The sequence below is a fragment of the Saccopteryx leptura genome, chromosome 7 (genome assembly GCF_036850995.1).
Source record: "Saccopteryx leptura isolate mSacLep1 chromosome 7, mSacLep1_pri_phased_curated, whole genome shotgun sequence".
NCBI classification, from domain to species: Eukaryota; Metazoa; Chordata; class Mammalia; order Chiroptera; family Emballonuridae; genus Saccopteryx; species Saccopteryx leptura.
The window spans coordinates 47,083,397-47,102,694 of record NC_089509.1 but is presented as its reverse complement, the minus strand read 5'-3'; the positions used below and the strand labels follow the sequence as shown (position 1 = coordinate 47,102,694).

Sequence of the window (19,298 nt, the reverse complement as noted above, 5' to 3'; positions counted from 1 at the left end):
GCATTTTGTCAAGCAGTTTTGCTCCTGTTTTCTAAATATGCAGGTACTTTTTAAAATAAATGTAAATATGTATTTATAAATTCTTAAAACATAATCATCAAATTATTGTTTTATAAAACAATCTGAGATTAAATAAACTTTGAAAGCTTTTCATTTTTTCAAGGTATTTTTCTAAACCAAGAAAAACATCAGAAAAGCATATTTTTCCAAGAAAAACTGATTCTAATGTTAAAAATTTCATTATAACCGTTGAAAGTTAGGTGATAGAATTCATTCTAAAATATTTGGCCGATTTGAAATCAAGAGAGCTACTGAGATAACTGAATATTTTGCACTGAGGTATATCAGTATCCCAGGGAATCCGAGACATAAGCCCCTTTATTTTGCTATGCCAACCATGCAACCATCTGCAAAGATGGAGGAAATCAATTTAGATAAGATGAGAAAGACTAAGAATACTGAATTATATAGCTAAGAGAGATGGTGAATATAAGTATAAAGATGGAAGTAGAATAATGTTTTTAAAATCATTAAAGGGAACAAGTGAAATTATAAGCTACTAAAATAATTTTGTAAAGGATTGATCTTTTTAAAGTTGGCTTCAAGGCAAACAGCATGTTTAAATGAATACACTACGGTTACAATTTCACAAATTATAAGAAAGCTTCATGAATTTTTAATGGATAAAATTGATATTAAGTTCAACATTTCTGCATGTTTGTCCTTAGAAAGATTTGACAAAATATTATATTAACTTACTTTACAGAAATAGTCTGTACTGGAGATTCCAACTTCTTTTATATGACTGACACTAGTCATATAAAAGACTAGTCCCAGCAGCTCCTAGTATCAGGCTATGAGGCTAACTATTCAGGACGTGTTTCTGTTTACCTTTTATGATAACCATTATAATGGGTATTTATGTTAAATATATAAAAAGAAAGTACTCTACAATGTGAAGACAAATGCAAAATAACTACTGTGACTAAGTTATTTAATTTAAAATAGATCAATCCTAAAGACTATATTATTCAAATCACATAAAGGTAAAAAGAATTATTAAATCAGAGAATTATGACATCTGAATCACCATGTTTTAAGTGACAAGATATAAGAAAGTCTAGAAATTTTACTTTTGTCAAGTCTATCATCTATCAGGATCTTCAGGTACTTCTTCAACACAGTTTTGATGACATGAAAGGTCCTGGATGGTTCAAATAAGAATGACAGTCTCTTCTTAAGGAATAATACAGATGAAAATACTGTACACAAGAATCATCTTAATACAAAAAATAAAATCTGTCTGTATCCAGCCTATCATAGACTGGATACAACCAGGAAGTCTGAGGAAAATGATAAGACACCAAAATGACTCTTTAATTGGACCTCTCTCAACTTCATTCTTAAAAAAAAAAATTAAAGAATGTCCATGGTTTTTAAGAAAATAGAGAAACCATTTAATTCACTCATACAAAGAAGAACAAAATTTTATGACTAAAACAGTATCTAATACAAATCTGTACAGACGGAGCTTGGGACTAGCAGTTTATACCTTCATTGTATAAGGCAGCCATGTATAAAAGAGATGTTAGCAACTGTCTAAAGAGATAAGAGAAAAGCAGCATTTCAGTGATACCTGATATTATTTGAGTAAGGTAAACAAAACTAAGGAATTTTTCAAATAGTTCAAAATTTCTTCTGAACTGTATTTTTAAAAGAACCTACTTTATACAACAACATTAATAGCAAACAAAATTGGTAATGGAATACAAAAGGAAGTGGTAATAAAATGTTTTACAGGCCAATTGTCAAAGCTTTAAAGTGCCAGTGAAGCTTCTAGTAAAAGTGAAAACTGGTTATACAATCTTTCTGGAAGAAATTTTGGCAATATTTATAAATACCACAAAAATTAGCCTCGTCACTCCTTAAAGATATGATTGATTCCAGAGCTAAGGCAGGGAAAATATGAGATAGTTCTGGAAAATCTTATGGTGTCAAATACTAAGGAGATGTTCAAAAATAATGGGAGCATATTGAAAGGATGAGAAAAAGTTGAAGGAGTTCCTAATGTCCAAAGATGAAATCATATGGCCAACAAAATAAATTCTGAGATTATTGAAGTACCGTCTATATTGTAAAATAAATATCTTTGAGTCCACATTAAAATACACAATTGAATTAACAAGTAAACAATGGAAAAGTGACAGCTCTCCTACATAAAAATATTCTAATCTCTAAATGCAGGAAAAATGAGAGAAATAGAAAATCACCATTAGACAAACACCACAGTAATAAGTAGGTAATAAGCAGAAAATATTCACTGCTAAATACTAAAATTAGTTTGAGAAGAAATAGGATATTTGCATAGACTCAAAGTATCTCCCCAAGATATTCATTATTACAAAAAGGAAATTTTTAACTTTACAGTGAAACACCTAGCAGACACCTTTATAATCAAAGCTAACATCCCCAGAAATAAGATTCCATCCCATAATATGATGCACTAAGAAGGAAACATCACTTCAGTGGTATTCTTGACAAAAAAAAATGCATTACCTCTAATTATGAGATTCTCAGGCAAATAAAAATTGAGATATAATTCACACAAAAAACTAACTTGTACACTTCAAGAGTTTCAAGGTCATAAAAGACAAGGAAAGACTGAGTATCTCACAAATTGGAAATGATTAAAGAGACATGATATCTAAACACAAAATGTAATTCTAGAACAGAAAAAGGACATTGATGGGAAAACTGGCAGCACTATCCCAATAAATACCGTGGCTTAATTAATAGAATTGTACCACTGTTAACTTTTTAGTTTTGATAATGTAAGATGTTAACATTATGGCAAAGTACATAAGAATCAGGCATTCATTAAATTGCTTGTACATTGACACCACTTCCTTGATATTCTACTAAGCCAATAAGCTTGAGTAAAGACCAGCATTTGCATTTTTAATAAGACACTTGAAGATTCTGTGTTTAAGGTTTTCTTGAGTTTAAGGTTTTCAATAATTCAAGAATCAGGTGATTCTTGAGTTTAAGGTTTTCAATAATTCATTTGTTTAAGAGAAAGAAATACTAAATTTTTATATCTATTAAAAGTGTTCTATAAAATTGTATAATGTCATATTTTTGACAGGCCTTTATATCATAAAGTTATTTGTTAATAAAATACAATTACACAGCACATACTCTAAAAACACATTACATTGTACATTAGGTCTATTATTTGCTGTATACATGGGGTTTTTTCCAACTTAACCACATTTTTATTTCTGAGCAAATCAGAAGCATTTGGGTAGGCTTATTCCCAGAGCAGCTTAAATAGCAACAGAAAATCACCAATGCATTTATAAAAGAAGCAATATGAATCTAACAATAATGAAATGTGCTTTATAAACAGAGCTATGTTTTGATTCCATTCAATATCTAACCACTTTTTATGGCATTTGCTTTCTGGAATTTGACAGGTTATCATCTTTGACATCAAAGCCTCATTGGTCAAAAAGAAAAATATATTCATTAGGAAGCAATAGCCTCCTGTAAATAATTTTGAATTCTCAGAATTAGCAAGAAGAAGGAGGGGTACAAATAAATGTTGGAGGCACTCTAGCCACCTACCACATTCAATATGCAAGGGGAAAATTCTTCTTTAAAAAACATATTAGATTTTCAGAGCATAATTTTAATGATGAATGAGTGTCTTGGTAATACTGAAAGACTTTATCATTGAATCAAGACTATACAGAGTCCTCATCTATAATACATTCTTACTGTATCCCACTGAGTCAGAAGATTAACCTCCATTTTTATCTTTTGAGAAGACTCTGTAGTTCTGAACTATTTGAAATTGGACCTATGCTTAATATAAGCACTTCTGTACAAATAGTGCTTCAGGAATTTTCATAACATCCTTGATAAAGTGTATAGAAGTCAACTTAAAACAAATAAAATTTAAAAATATTGTCATACAATATTAAAGATCTAATAATATGGAGAAACAGTTCACATACATGTTTTGGAAGACCCAATATTGTCAAATTGATATCTATGAATTCAAAGCAATCTCTATCATAATCAATGCAGGAATTTTGTAGAACTCAACAAGTGGACCCTAAAATTTATATGAAAATACAAAAAACCTAGAATATCCAAAACAATTTTGAAAAAGCATAACAAAGTCGAAGGACTTACAAACTGATTTCAAATTTTACTATAAAGCTTCAATAATTAAGACCATGTGGAATTAGGGTAAGGGTACATATAGATTAACTTGGGAGCTCAGATAAAAAAACCTTATATTTATAGTCAATTTAATTTCAACAACGCTGCAAAGGAAATTCAATAGAGAAAGGCAATCTTTTTTTTTTTTTTTTTTTTTTTCATTTTTCTGAAGCTGGAAACGGGGAGAGACAGTCAGACAGACTCCCGCATGCGCCTGACCGGGATCCACCCAGCACGCCCACCATGGGGCGACACTCTGCCCACCAGGGGGCGATGCTCTGCCCATCCTGGGCGTCACCATATTGCGACCAGAGCCACTCTAGCGCCTGGGGCAGAGGCCACAGAGCCATCCCCAGCGCCCGGGCCATCTTTGCTCCAATGGAGCCTTGGCTGCAGGAGGGGAAGAGAGAGACAGAGAGGAAAGTGCGGCGGAGGGGTGGAGAAGCAAATGGGCGCTTCTCCTGTGTGCCCTGGCCGGGAATCGAACCCGGGTCCTCCGCACGCTAGGCCGACGCTCTACCGCTGAGCCAACCGGCCAGGGCGAAAGGCAATCTTTTTAACAAATGTTGCTAAGGCAACTGGATATCGATATGCAAAAAAAATAAAGCCTTAGACTCTTACCTCAAACAATATACAAAAATTAACTCAAAATAGATATCATTTTGATTATCATACATGTGAGAGCAGGCTACAAAACTTCTAGGAAAAAAATAAGAAAAAAAGTATTATGACCTTGGCATAGGTAGAGATCTTAGATACAACACAAAAAGTATATTCAATAGTTAAAAAATTAAAAAGTTGCACTTCATCAAAATTAAAAACTTAAGTGGGAATGATGTCAGAGAAATAGCGCCATGAGGAGCGCTCCCAATACCTCTCCCCAAAATTTCAACAAGTTCTTCAAGCAGTGACAGAAAAATATATCCTTGGAGCATCTGAGGATAGATGCCCACACACTGAACATGAAGTGCTATCAACAAAACCACCCTCAGATGCCATTAAGGAAAAGGAAATCAAATATCATGGATACAAAAGACAGAGATGTAGCACAGATAGATGAGGAAAAATCTATGGAGAAAAAATTTAATATATTGGAAACCTTGGAGGTAAATCACAGAGAATTTAAAATAGAAATTCTAAAAATACTCAGAGATATACAAGAAAACACAGAAAGGCAATTTAGGGAGCTCAAAAAAACAACTCAACGAACACAGAGACTATATTACCAAGGAAATTGAAACTATAAAAACAAATCAAACAGAGATGAAAAACTCAATTTATGAACTGAAAAACAAAGTAACAAGCTTAGCTAATAGAACAGGCCAGATAGAAGAGAGGATTAGTGACATAGAAGACAAGTAACTTGAGGCACAACAGAGAGAAAAAGAGAGAAACTCAAAAATTTTTTAAAAAATGAGAAAGCCCTACAGAAATTGTCTAACTCCATCAAAAAAAACTAACATAAGAATAATAGGTATATCAGAAAAAGAAGAGAGAGAAAAATGGAATGGAGAAAATATTCAAACAAATAATAGATGAGAACTTCCCAAGCCTGTGGAAAGAACTAAAGCCTCAAATTCAAGAAGCAAACAGAACTCCGAGTTTTCTTAACCCCAACAAACCTACTCCAAGGCACATCATAATGAAATTGGCACAAACCAACGACAAAGAAAAAATTCTCAAGGCAGCCAGAAAAAAGAAGAATACAACATATAAAGGAAGGCCTATTAGATTATCATCGGATTTCTCAGCAGAAACTCTACAAGCTAGAAGAGAGTGGACCCCAATATTTAAAGTTCTGAAAGAGAAGAACTTTCAGCCAAGAATACTATACCCATCAAAGCTATCCTTCAAATATGAAGGAGAAATAAAAACATTCACAGATACAGAAAAGATGAGGGAATTTATCATCAGAAAACACCCACTACAGGAAATACTAAAGGGGATTTTCCAACCAGATACAAAGAACAAAACAAAACAAAACCACAAGTAAAAGTTCCACCAAGAACACAATAAAACCAAATTTAAACTGTGACAACAAAAAAGGGGTGGGGGGAGAGGACAGAGATTAACAGTAGCAAAGGAAATGAAGTGCAGAAGCACTCATAAGATAGTGTACTACAGTGAACATGGTAGGTACCTTTTTCATTACTTAATGGTAACCACCCCTGAAAAAAAACACCACAAAAGCACATGACTTAAAAAAGGTAGCAACAGAAGAAAGAAGTATGGAATACAACCAAACAAAAACAAATGATAAAAAAAAACAAAAGAGAAGAATCAAACAAGATACAAAACTAACAGAAAGCAATTTATAAAATGGCAATAGGGAACCCACAAGTGTCAATAATTACATTAAATGTAAATGGATTAAATTCACCAATAAAAAGAAACAGAGTAGCAGAATGGATTAAAAAAGAAAATTCTACTGTATGTTGCCTACAAGAAACACATCTAAGCAACAAGGATAAAAACAAATTTAAAGGCTGGAAAACAATACTCCAAGCAAATAACATTTAAAAAAGAGCAGGTGTAGCAATAATCATATCTAATAATGCTGACTATAAGACAGCAAAAGTAATCAGAGACAAAAATGATCATTTCATAATGATTAAGGAGACACTGAATCAAGAAGACATAACAATTCTTAATATATATGACCAAACCAAGGAGCACCAAAATATATAAGACAGCTACTTATTGACCTTAAAACAAAAACTGACAAAAATACAACCATACTTGGAGACCTCAATGCACCGCTGACGGCTCTAGATTGTTCATCCAAACATAAAATTAATAAAGATATATTGGCCTTAAACGAAACACTAGAGCACCTGGATATGATAGACATCTACAGGACACTTCATCCCAAAGCGACAGAGCATACATTTTTCTCTAGTGTACATGGAACATTCTGATGAATTGGCCATATGTTGGGCCACAAAAATAACATCAGCAAATTCAGAAAAATTGAAATTGTATCAAGCATATTTTCTGGTCATAAAGCCTTAAAAGTAGAATTCAACTGTAAAAAATAAAAGGGAAAAAACTCACAAAAATGTGGAAACTAAACAACACACTTTTAAAAAATGAATGGGTCAAAGAAGAAATAAGCGCAGAGATCAAGATATATATAGACAAATGAAAATGACAATACAACATATCAGAATCTCTGGGATGCAGCAAAAGCAGTAATAAGAGGGAAGTTCATATCACTTCAGGCCTATATGAACAAACAAGAGAGAGCCCAAGTAAACCACTTAACATCACACCTTAAGGAACTAGAAAAAGAAGAACAAAGACAACCCAAAACCAGCCGAAGAAAGGAAATAATAAAAATCAGAGAAGAAATAAATGAAATAGGAAACAGAAAAACTATAGAAAAAATTAATAAAACAAGTATCTGGTTCTTTGAAAAAATCAACAAAATTGACAAACCCTTGGCAAGACTCACCAAGGAATAAAGAGAAAGGACTCATATAAACAAAATCCAAAATGAAAGAGGAGAAATCACCACAGACATTATAGATATACAAAGAATTATTGTAGGATACTACGAAAAACTATATACCACCAAATTCAACAATCTAGAAGAAATGGATAAATTCCTAGAACAATACAACCTTCCTAGACTGAGTCATGAAGAAGCAGAAAGCCTAAACAGACCAATTAGCAGGGAGGAAATAGAAAAAACTATTAAAAACCTCCCCAAAAATAAAAGTCCAGGCCCAGACAGTTATACTAGTGAATTCTATCAAACATTCAAAGAAGAACTGGTTCCTATTCTACTCAAAGTCTTCCAAAAAATTGAAGAAGAAGCAATACTTCCAAACACATTTTATGAGGCCAACATAACTATCATACAGAAACCTGTCAAGGATGGCACAAAAAAAGAAAACTACAGACCAATATCTCTAATGAGTACAGATGCTAAAATACTAAACAAAATACTAGCAAATCGAATACAACAACATATTTAAAAAAATACATCATGATCAAGTGGGATTCTTCCAGAATCTCAAGGATGGTTCAACATACATAAAATGGTTAATGTAATACACCATATCAACAAAACAAAGAACAAAAACCACATGATCTTATCAATAGATGCAGAAAAGGCATTCGATAAAATACAAAACAACTTTATGTTAAGACACTCAACAAAATGGGTATAGAAGGAAAATATCTCAACATGATAAAGGCCATATATGATAAACCATCAGCTAACATCATATTAAATAGCATAAAACTAAGGACTTTTCCCCTTAAATCAGGAACAAGACAGGGTTGTCCACTCTCTCCAATCTTATTTAACGTGGTGCTAGAAGTTCTAGCCAGAGCAATCAGACAAGATAAAGAAATAAAAGGCATCCATATCAGAAAAGAAGTAAAGGTATCACTTTTTGCAGATGATATGATCCTATACATTGAAAACACCAAAGACTCCACAAAAAGATTACTAGAAACAAACCAATACAGTAAGGTCACAGGAAGAACATCATACTGCATCATGATAATGCCAGGCCACATGCTGCTTTGGGGACTCGTCAAAAAATTGCAGAACTATGCTGGGAAATTCTGTCGCATCCACCATATTCCCTGGACTTTACACCCTCCGACTATCACTTGTTTTTGTCCTTACAAAATTTTTTGAAGGGCAAAAAATTCAAAAATGAAGAAGATATCAAACAAGTACTGGTTCAATTTTTCACATCAAAAGATAAAACATTTCTCAAAAATGGGATATACAAAATTGCCCTCACGCTGGCAAGAAATCATTAATAATAATGGGAATTATATTATTTAACAAATTTTTCTGACGGCAAGAAAAATTTGTATTTTGTTTCATTCCAAAAACGGCAGAACTTTCCGGTAGACCATATACCTAGAAGAAAACATAGGTACTAAACTCACGAACCTTGGTTTTAAAGAGCATTTTATGAATTTGACTCCAAAGGCATGAGAAGTGAAGGCAAAGATACATCAGACTAAGAAGTTTTTGCTCCACAGGAGAAACTGACAACAAAATAAACAGACAGCCAACTAAATAGAAAATAGTATTTCCAAACAACAGCTCAGATAAGGGCCTAATATCCAAAATATACAAAGAACTCATAAAACTCAACAACAAACAAACAAACAATCCAATAAAAAAAATGGGAAAAGGACATGAACAGATACTTCTCCCAGGAAGAAATACAAATGGCCAACAGATATATGAAAAGATGCTCATCTTCATTAGTTATTAGAGAAATGCAAATTAAAACTACAATGAGATACCACCTCACACCTGTTAGATTAGCTATTATCAACAAGACAAGTAATAGCAAGTGTTAGAGAAGCTGTGGAGAAAAAGGAACCCTCATACACTGTTGGTGGGACTGTAAAGTAGTATAACCATTATGGAAGAAGGTATGGTGGTTCCTCAAAAAACTGAAAATAGAACTACCTTATGACCCAGCAATCCCTCTACTGGGTATATACACCCAAAACTCAGAGACATTGATACGTAAAAACACATGTAGCCCCATGTTCATTGCAGCATTGTTTACAGTGGCCAAGACATGGAAACAACCAAAAAGCCCTTCAATAGATGACTGGATAAAGAAGATGTGGCACATATACACTATGGAATACTACTCAGCCATAAGAAATAATGACATCGGATAATTTACAACAAAATGGTTGGATCTTGATAACATTATATGGAGTGAAATAACTAAATCAGAAAAAACTAAGAACTGCATGATTTCATACATAGTTGGGACATAAAAATGAGACTAAGAGACATGGACAAGAATGTGGTGGTTATGGAGGGGAGGAGAGGAAGGGAGAGGGGAAGGGGGAGGGGGAGGGGCACAAAGAATACCAGATAGAAGGTGACAGAGGACAATCTGACTTTGGGTGATGGGTATGCAACATAATTGAATGACAAGATAACCTGGAAATGTTTTCTTTGAACATATGTACCATGATTTATTGATGTCACCCCATTAAAATTAATAAATATTTATTAAAAAAAAAACATTTTGTCTTAAAGGCCAATGATAAAATAGTTGTGAAATTATATTCTTAAAAAGAAACTTGTATCCAAAATATATTTTAAAAGCTCTTACAATTTGAAAAATGGGTGAAAGATTTTAATAGACATTTCATCAAAGAATGCATACAAATGGTTAATAAGCACATGGAAAGATGTTCAACATTAGTAGTATAGATTGACTGTGCTCCCTCAAAATTCTTACGTTAAAACCTAGTCCTCAATGTGATGATATTAGAAAGTAGAACATTTGGGAGGTGATTAGGTCTTTTTTTTTATTTTTTTTATTAATTTTTAGAGAGGGGAGAGAGAGAGAGAGAGAGAAGGTGGAGGGAGGAGCAGGAAGCATCAACTCCCATATATGCCTTGACCAGGCAAGCCCAGGGTTTTGAACCGGCGACCTCAGCGTTCCAGGTCGACGCTTTATCCACTGCGCCACCACAGGTCAGGCTGATTAGGTCTTTTATAAGGAATTAGTACTCTTATAAAAGAGGCCTCAGATAGCTCCACTTTCTCTCTGTGCTGCGAGAATGTAGCCGAAAGATGGCCATTTATGAACAGGGAAGAGGTTCACAGCAGATACCAAATCTGTTGCTCCTTGATCTTGGACTCCCTAGCTTCCAGAACTGTGCAAAATCAAGTCTGTTGTTAATAAACAGAATTGTGGCATTTTGTTATAACAATCTAAATAGACTAAGATAATTAGTCATTATGAAATGCAAATCAAAATCACAACAGCATATTACTTCACACTCATTAGAATGGCTATTCAAAAAGACAGACAGTATCATGTATCAGCAAAAATGTGGAGAAACCAAAACACTTATATTACTGGGCCAGCTGATATATGTAAAATGGTACAAGTAAAACAACACAGTCATATACATGAGAATTTGTAGCAACATTATTTGTAACAGCTAAAAGTTATAGTTAGAAACTCTATAAATGACATAAACTATCAATAAACAAACTGTCAGACCTCCACACAATGTAATACTTTTCGGTAATACAAAGGAACAAACTTATGATACATACCACATGTATGGACTCAAAACATGTCACTTAAGTAAAAGAAGCCAGGTACAAAATAATACCTATTGTATAATTTCATTTATATAAAGTTTCAGAAAAGGAAAATTTACAGAGACAAAGCAAATCAGTAAAAAGCAAATCACTGTTTAGGGTTGGACTGGAGTATTCACTATATAAATGGGCTGGAGAAAATTTGGGGGGCAATGAAATGTTCTAAAGCAGATTGTAGTGATAGCTACACAGCTCTTTAAATTTACTGAAAATGATTGAATTATACACTTACAATAGGAGATTTTATAATATGTAAATCACTTATGTATATATATATATTATATGTAAAACATCTCTTATCATCATGAGATCTTGGAAGAAACAAACTATAAAAATCAATATAAAATAGCTAATTAAAATTTTCTTTGGAGTTTGACATATAGAGTAACATAACACTTTATGAGGCTAGACCAACAATGATCTTAAAACAATGTTGATAACACAAAGTGAAATTTAATTATTTTTCTTAGAAATTTTGTTGCCCTAATGTTCCTTATATTCAAGTTTTCAGTAATCAAGAGAAAATTCAGAAGATGATTGGAAAAAAAATACAATTTGGCCCAATTTAAGTAGTTTTCTTCTTTTTCTGTACATATTCTACTCCATAATTTTCTTATTCTATTAACTCAGCTTTGAAGATATATTCCAAAAGGCCTCTAGTTCTACAAATAGTTTGCTGAAACCTTGGCCAAACTCAGCATTTTCTTCATCACAAAGAAAATAAATTTTGTGGTTCAGACGATCTGGAAGAAAGAGTGTGTGCGTGTGTGTGTGTGTGTGTGTGTGTGCGCGCACGCGCTTTAATTTTCATAAATATAAATATGACTGATATAAATATTCTGGAGACCCTCAACATTCTCCCTATTAATGTTAATAGTCAAGTAATAACTTATTCTTTTAGATCAAATTCACTATTTTGCAGTGTACAATTCAGTGATTTTTAGTATATTCACAAGGTTGTACAACAATCACTACTATCTAATTCAAGAACACTTTCGTCACTCCAAAAAGAAACTGCATAGCTAGCACTGTTCACAGTGGCCAAGACATGGAAACAACCAAAAAGCCCTTCAATAGATGACTGGATAAAGAAGATGTGGCACATATACACTATGGAATACTACTCAGTCATAAGAAATGATGACATCAGATCATTTACAGCAAAATGGTGGGATCTTGATAACATTATACGGAGTGAAATAAGTAAATCAGAAAAAAACAAGAACTACATGATTCCGTACATTGGTGGAACATAAAAATGAGACTAAGAGACATGGACAAGAGTGTGGTGGTTACCAGGGGTGGGGGGAGGGAGGACGCGGGAGGGAAGGAGGGAGAGGGTTAGGGGGAGGGGGAGAGGCACAAAGAAAACTAGATAGAGGGTGACGGAGGGCAATCTGACTCTGGGCAAGGAGTATGCAACATAATTTAATGACAAGATAACCTAAACATGTTTTCTTTGAATATATGTACCCTGATTTATTAATGTCATCCCATTAACATTAATAAAAATTTATTTAAAAAAAAAAAAAGAAACTGCATAGCTATTACCAGTCTTCCCTACACCGCAGGCCCTGGCAACCACTAATCTACTTTAGTCTCTAAGAATTTGCGTATTCTGAACATTTTATATAAATTGAATTCATGCAATATATGACCTGCAATGCCTTACATTTTATAGCACCTGGCAGCATAGTACATTTATTTTTGAAGAGGTAGATATGATAGACCATTTTATAATAAGATTCCTTTTTATTTTTTAATTGGCTTTCATTAAAAGGAGCAGAGTCAACTAGAAACAATATTTTCAAACCCTAGCTCAGTACTTATTAGCTATGTGAACTTGGGTTACTTATTCAACCCTCTGAGCCTAGTTTTCTTTATCTGTAAGACTAGATAACATTAACAACTTTTCAGGATTTATGAAGACTAGAGATGTTTGTGTTTAGCATGAACCTGAGACAGTATCATCTATTAATTCACAAAGATTATCTAATCATCAACATCATTTTAATTTGACACTTGTTTACGCTTGAATAGGGATTATACAATAGTGAAAAGGATGATGAACTAGGTAGGAATCAAGATATTTGGACTCTAGGCCCCTAACTAGTATAAATGGCATGCCCATAAATATATGTCCTTATCTCATTGGTATTCAGTTTCACCATCTGTAAATTAAAGAGAAAGTCTAAAATCTAGTCTCCAATTGATCTCTATAGTTCTTCTCTGACCAAAACATACGTGATTTCACAAAATAGATGTATTATGTATTAATTATTCCCTCTTTCTAAATAAGAGCAACACACCACAAGGAGTATCTGAGACCAATCTTTTAAATGGGAGAATATATTAGAACTTTCATTTATAGCTATTTTAAGTAAAAGTAAATACCACTTAACTAATATTTACTATATAAATTGAAAGTGTATCCTCATAGAAAGCCAAATAATCTAGTGCCATGTAACCTATGTGGCAAGTGAAAGAAAAATGGAAATTTCTCCACAAAGAGGGGTTGAAAGTGGCACGCACATTTCTCCATTCACTTGAGACATCATGCAATGCTCTATTGTCTATGCTCAGTTTACTTCTGAAGTAACCAGCATTCTGAGCTGAGAAAAAATAATACTAGAAGTGTGATTATTTTTCTGACCATGCTCTCTAAATCTATTTGAGTTCCAGATGTTGGCCCAGATATTTTATAACTCTCTCTTATAAACTATCTCACTTCCTCATCCAAATTCAATATGATTATTATAAACTTAATATTGTAAGCTTTAGAGTCTACTACTCATTACTAACCTTAGCATCCTATATTATATTATATCTCTATAGTCACTCATCATTGTAGAATAACAATTCAAGTCATGTAAGTAGAAATGAGAACTGATTTCTTATAGTGCATTTTGCTTCCTATGTATTATCATATGTAGTAAGAATGTTTTCTTTACATTTATATTATATCTAAATTACAACTCAAGATAAATAGAAATAACAATATGACTTAGCCAACTATGTGCTTTTTTTGTTACTTGGACATTTTAGTCCCATTTTCCTTTCCCTGATTTACTAATATAAGAGATTTTTCATAACTGTTTTTCACAAATAAAATAATTCAATAAACCAGGCCTCTTGGAAATCTGAAATTCGCTTTTTAAAGGTGCTAAATTCCATCATCTATCCTTTACTATCAAATTACTTTACAAAGCTATCTTTACTCTAGTTCCATACCTGAGGGTATTTTTATAAGTTCAACTTAAAACAAGTTCCTTTTAGAACATCAGAATTTTAGAAGGAATCCAGCATGGAACCATTACATATCACCTATGAGTAAAAGGCACAATATAGAAATAGTTGTAAAAATATTCTCCTGGAAGCATCTTGCATAGCCCAGTAATCTACTCTTAGGTTACTCTTAGAAACAAATTCAGTACTTTGAAATCATATGCAATTTGAAGACATACGTAATGTCTTAAATTCCTGGCTACATACTTCCAAATCATTACTATAGCGATATTCCCATCATGACTGTTGCATATACTCTCCATATATGCCCATCTCAAAGAGCTTTTAACAGTGATTAAATATTTGAAGAGAAAACAGCAGTCTCTCAAAAAACTTAAATTGAGCTTTATCTCTAGGTGAACAACATTGTGAGATGTATGTGGACATGGTTTTGTCTATCTTGTTCTTTGCTGTATCCCCAGCATCAAAACTATGTTTGATCACATGGCCTGTGATGGTACAGTGGATAGAGTGTCAACCTGGAACACTGAGGTTGTCAATTCAAAACCCTGGGCTTGCCTGGTAACCCCTTACTCCCCTCATATACAACTCCTCTCTCTCTGTAAAAATTAATATATAAATCTTTAAAAAAATGTTTGACCAATAGTAGGCATTTAATAAGTGAATAATTCTTCTGAAATATGGCTGTTGTAATAGCCTTAAACATAACAGTCAGGGGCTCTCAAAGCCAGACTGTACTCTGGCCCACGAGTTGAATTTCCCAACCCTTCGAGAGATAGGGCCTACAAAATGCAATAATGCCACGCTCAGCAAAAGAAAATGATGAGTCCTAAGAAGAACTGAGAGAAAAGAAAAAGACATCACAGACTCCTCCTCACTTACCCTTAAAACGAACTTTATATATACTAAATAAAGATAAAGGTTGAAGGCTTAAAAACAATCTTTTCTCCCTTTCACTTTAATCAAAATTCACACATTCACTCATTAGGTGTACTTGTCTAGTCTTGGGATTTTTCTTTCTCTTTGACTTCTTCATCTTCCTACACCTGACTGCTTCTGTCCCATATCTAATCTTGGTTTTCAACAGCTTTTTAATTAGCTCTTCCACCATCCTGCAAAGATTCCACAGAGGTAACTAAAACCCCCTTCCTTAGCAGTGTTCCATCTCTCCACATTTCCTTCCTAGTAGGTAGTACTGACAAGCCACCTTACAGAAGACCTGAACTCCATCTCAGTTTCTATTATATATTTCCATCAATAATGATAATAGCAGCCAATTTTTGAGCACTTACTACTAAATGTCAGGTACTTGACATAGGTTATTTCATTTACTGCTCACAAAATCCAAGAGATATGTACCATTCACTTCCCATTTTTCAGTTGAAGAAACTAAAGCTTATCACTTTTCCATGATCATATACCATGTAAAAAGCTGCACTGGGACCTATAGACTGTCCTTTTAAATACTATATCATATTGCCTCTCATATAATTATTTGCAGTCATCTAATTTTCTAAAATGGAACCCAAAGCTATTTCTTTCTTTCTCTTCCAAGCATAAAAATCCACTCCAGGATCTGATTATAATAAGCCTGGTTAATAATGTGATGTAAAAATGAAAAGAAAAAAACTGCTCTTTTTTCTGAACTAGTTTTAGAAGACCTATATTCTAATCCTGGATTCATCACTCACTACGTGACCTTAAATATGTTATTTAAACCCCCTGTGCCTCAAGTTCTCATCTTTAAAATTAAGATAATAGTAAAGAGGGACAAATATATATACCATATAGGTGGGATATAAAACTGAGGCTCATGGACACAGATAAAAGTGAAATGGTTACAGCAGGGAAGGGGGTGTAAAGTGGGACAAATATACAGGAACGGCAAACGATTTGACTTTGGGTGATGGGCACACAACACAATCAGTTCAAATGCTATAGCACTGTCTACATGAAACCTATGTACGTACTCTTATTAAACAATGTCACCCCAAATTTAAAAAAAATAAGATATTAAAATCTGCTTTAACATGATTGTTTTCAGAACTAAAAAAATGCATAAAGCGTTTGGGGAACTTAAAAATACTATACAATTATAAAAGTAGGCCAATAATTCAGCATCCTTTCCAACCTCTCAGGCTTATTTTTCTTATAATTGAACTGCTAACACAATCGTCTCTTGCCATTAAACTATTCTGTACTGGCCATTATCCACGTAAAATACAAACTTTGGACTCTTCTAAAATTTCCATCAACTTATTGTAGACCTTCTTTTCTAGACAAACTTGTATTTTCCCTGCTCTTTCAAACCACAGACTGATTGCTTATCTAGCCCATAATGTCAGTCTCTTCAAAATTCCTCCAGTTAATGCTCATTTGCTTCAACTGTTCCCCACAAGTGACGACTCATATGCCACATCAAAGTGACTTTAGACTGCTTTTCTAGGACAACTTCCAACCTCCTCCCTCCCAAACAGGGTCCCCCTCCCATATCTTAATCTTCCTTAAATATCCATTCCCCAACTGCTGTGTATAGCTCCTTTCAATCATCCAGGGAACAATAGTTCTCTGATATTCTTGACACCCTTTATTCTCAGTACCCACAGCATCTCGATTCAAGTATCTATTTAAGTTTGGGAAGACACACAAACCTTTTACTCGCATTTTGTAAAATAATTACACTCTGATCTGCAAAGAAAGGTCTCTGCTTTTAGGTAAGCAGGCTAACTGGCATGTTTTCCTTTTCCCCCCTCTCTAACACTGCCCCTATCCCCTGTCCTTTATTTAGGCTCCATTCTCAGTGATGACTCCTGCATTCTTCCCATTTCCTTGCTCCCTCCCGGCTCAAATCTGGCGTCCTAAGGAAAACTGGGCATGCTCAGTAGCCAAAGCCGATTCCGGGATGCAAACTGAAATCTCTTGCAAATTTTGAGCTGGCAGGAGGGGTAAGGCCCTAAAAATACAGTGGCCTAGAATATGCCCACCTCTCATGAGGTATTATTTGACTTAAAAGTATGTTCAAAACCTAGAAATAGGCTCGGAATGGACAGCTCGCTGTCAGTCCCTAGTCTGCTAGGTGGGTCGCCGACCTGAGTAGCAGAGAGCTCAGAACAGCCCCTCCGCCTGGTTTGGTGCAGGGAGATTCCTGCTATTCTGAGCTGTGATAGCACTAATAGATGCTGGAAGCTTTCGTTTGGCATCTCTGTTGCGTCAAGAAAACACTGTTGGGTCTTTTTTCTTTTCTCTTCTTTTTTCTTCTCTTTTCTTTTCTTTTCTGTTTTCTTTGAACACAGTAAAATCAGCTGCTCCGGGATACAGAAGATGTTTCCTGAGGATCTACAAAGTCTGTGAACCGGCTAGAGAGATTTGTGGAGAGGATACGCAAATCAACTACTTACCCAGGAATTAGATCTAGGGAAGAGGCTTAAAGACCCAGAGATAAACAGGCTGTTTCCAAATGATACTTCAGGAACCTTTCAGATGTTCAAATTTGAATTGTGTGCCTGTTCCCCCAAAATGCATACCTTCTTTGTATGTGAACCATGACACGTTTCCCTTTGAGAGAGACTGACAACACACACACACACACACACACACACACACACACACACACACACACACACACACACTGCAAGGCTTCTGCTCTCCTTTCCCCTGGTTCCTGCAGAGACTAAACCTCTAGAGCTGCAAGAGCAGCGGATCCCCTTCCCTGTCAGGGGGACGAGGCATGAGGAGCAAATTTATCACGGCTAAATGTGATAAAAAGGGGGCCTCTTTGCAGGGACTTGAAATACCACTGCACAGCCTGAGAAACAGAGATAGACAGTAACAGGCAGGGAAAGACACACAGCTGCCCCTGCTGCTAAAACCTAGCCATGTCTTCAAACAGCAGCAAACATGAGACATTTCATCACCGTAGTGCATCCATATTGAGAAGGGGGAAATAATCATGTGCTTTGCGTTATGCATTTCAGTCACCCGAGATGGGAGGAGACCCCTGTCCATATGTTGTGGGAGCTATCCACCACCCCCAAAAGTACACTCGCTGCACCTAGCTAGCAGACCGCTTGCCTGACAGGCTTTGCAGCAAATGCGGTTAAATCTACATGACAGCAGGTTGTCTCTTACCGTGGGCAGCAGCGGCTCCATTTGGGCTCCCTGGTCTTTAATCTCCATGTTTTGTAATGTTTCTGGAATAAGCACCTTTCTCTGCAGTGTCTTCAGTGTCTTACACTCAGCCCGGCACTCGCTCTGCTTAGTATTCGGATCAGGTAGCTCTGAAGCAGGAGGCAGTTGCACACTCCAACTCACCAGAGTCACATGGCTCCTACTCACTCGGGCTGCTGGCCAGGTTTTGCACTGAATGCCTTGGATCCCTGGGCGGGTAAGAGGGATCACCCAAGCCCTGTATCCTTGTTCACACCTGGTTGCTCATATAATATACAACCAGCAGTGCTGCAAGTCTAATGAATCTTACCTAAGATGCTAACTTCTTATATAGACTAGTCCAAGGTGGACTCCAACTAGCTCAGCCAGATGTTGACACTCTGAGGCAATTAACTTTATTCCCATAAGAGATATAATCCAAACAAGATAATGTTAATAAGGTTTATTAGTTGTCCCACTATGACTATCTGAGGGGGGGGGTCTTTAAAAACAATTAAGATGACATCAAAATGTATATGCCTTAGGGAGCTTG

General features: G+C 34.9%; 1 protein-coding gene across 1 annotated transcript in view; it reads right to left on the bottom strand.

The window, feature by feature from the left end:
* The window catches only part of SLC4A10 (solute carrier family 4 member 10), a 317,469-nt gene extending 298,536 nt beyond the window's left edge, over nucleotides 1–18,933 (bottom strand). The window contains exon 1 of the mRNA XM_066344965.1: nucleotides 18,728–18,933. Coding sequence (XP_066201062.1) covers nucleotides 18,728–18,775 — 48 coding nt within the window. The 5' untranslated portion in view covers nucleotides 18,776–18,933. The remainder of the gene's footprint in view (nucleotides 1–18,727) is intronic.
* Nucleotides 18,934–19,298: the final 365 nt, after the last annotated feature.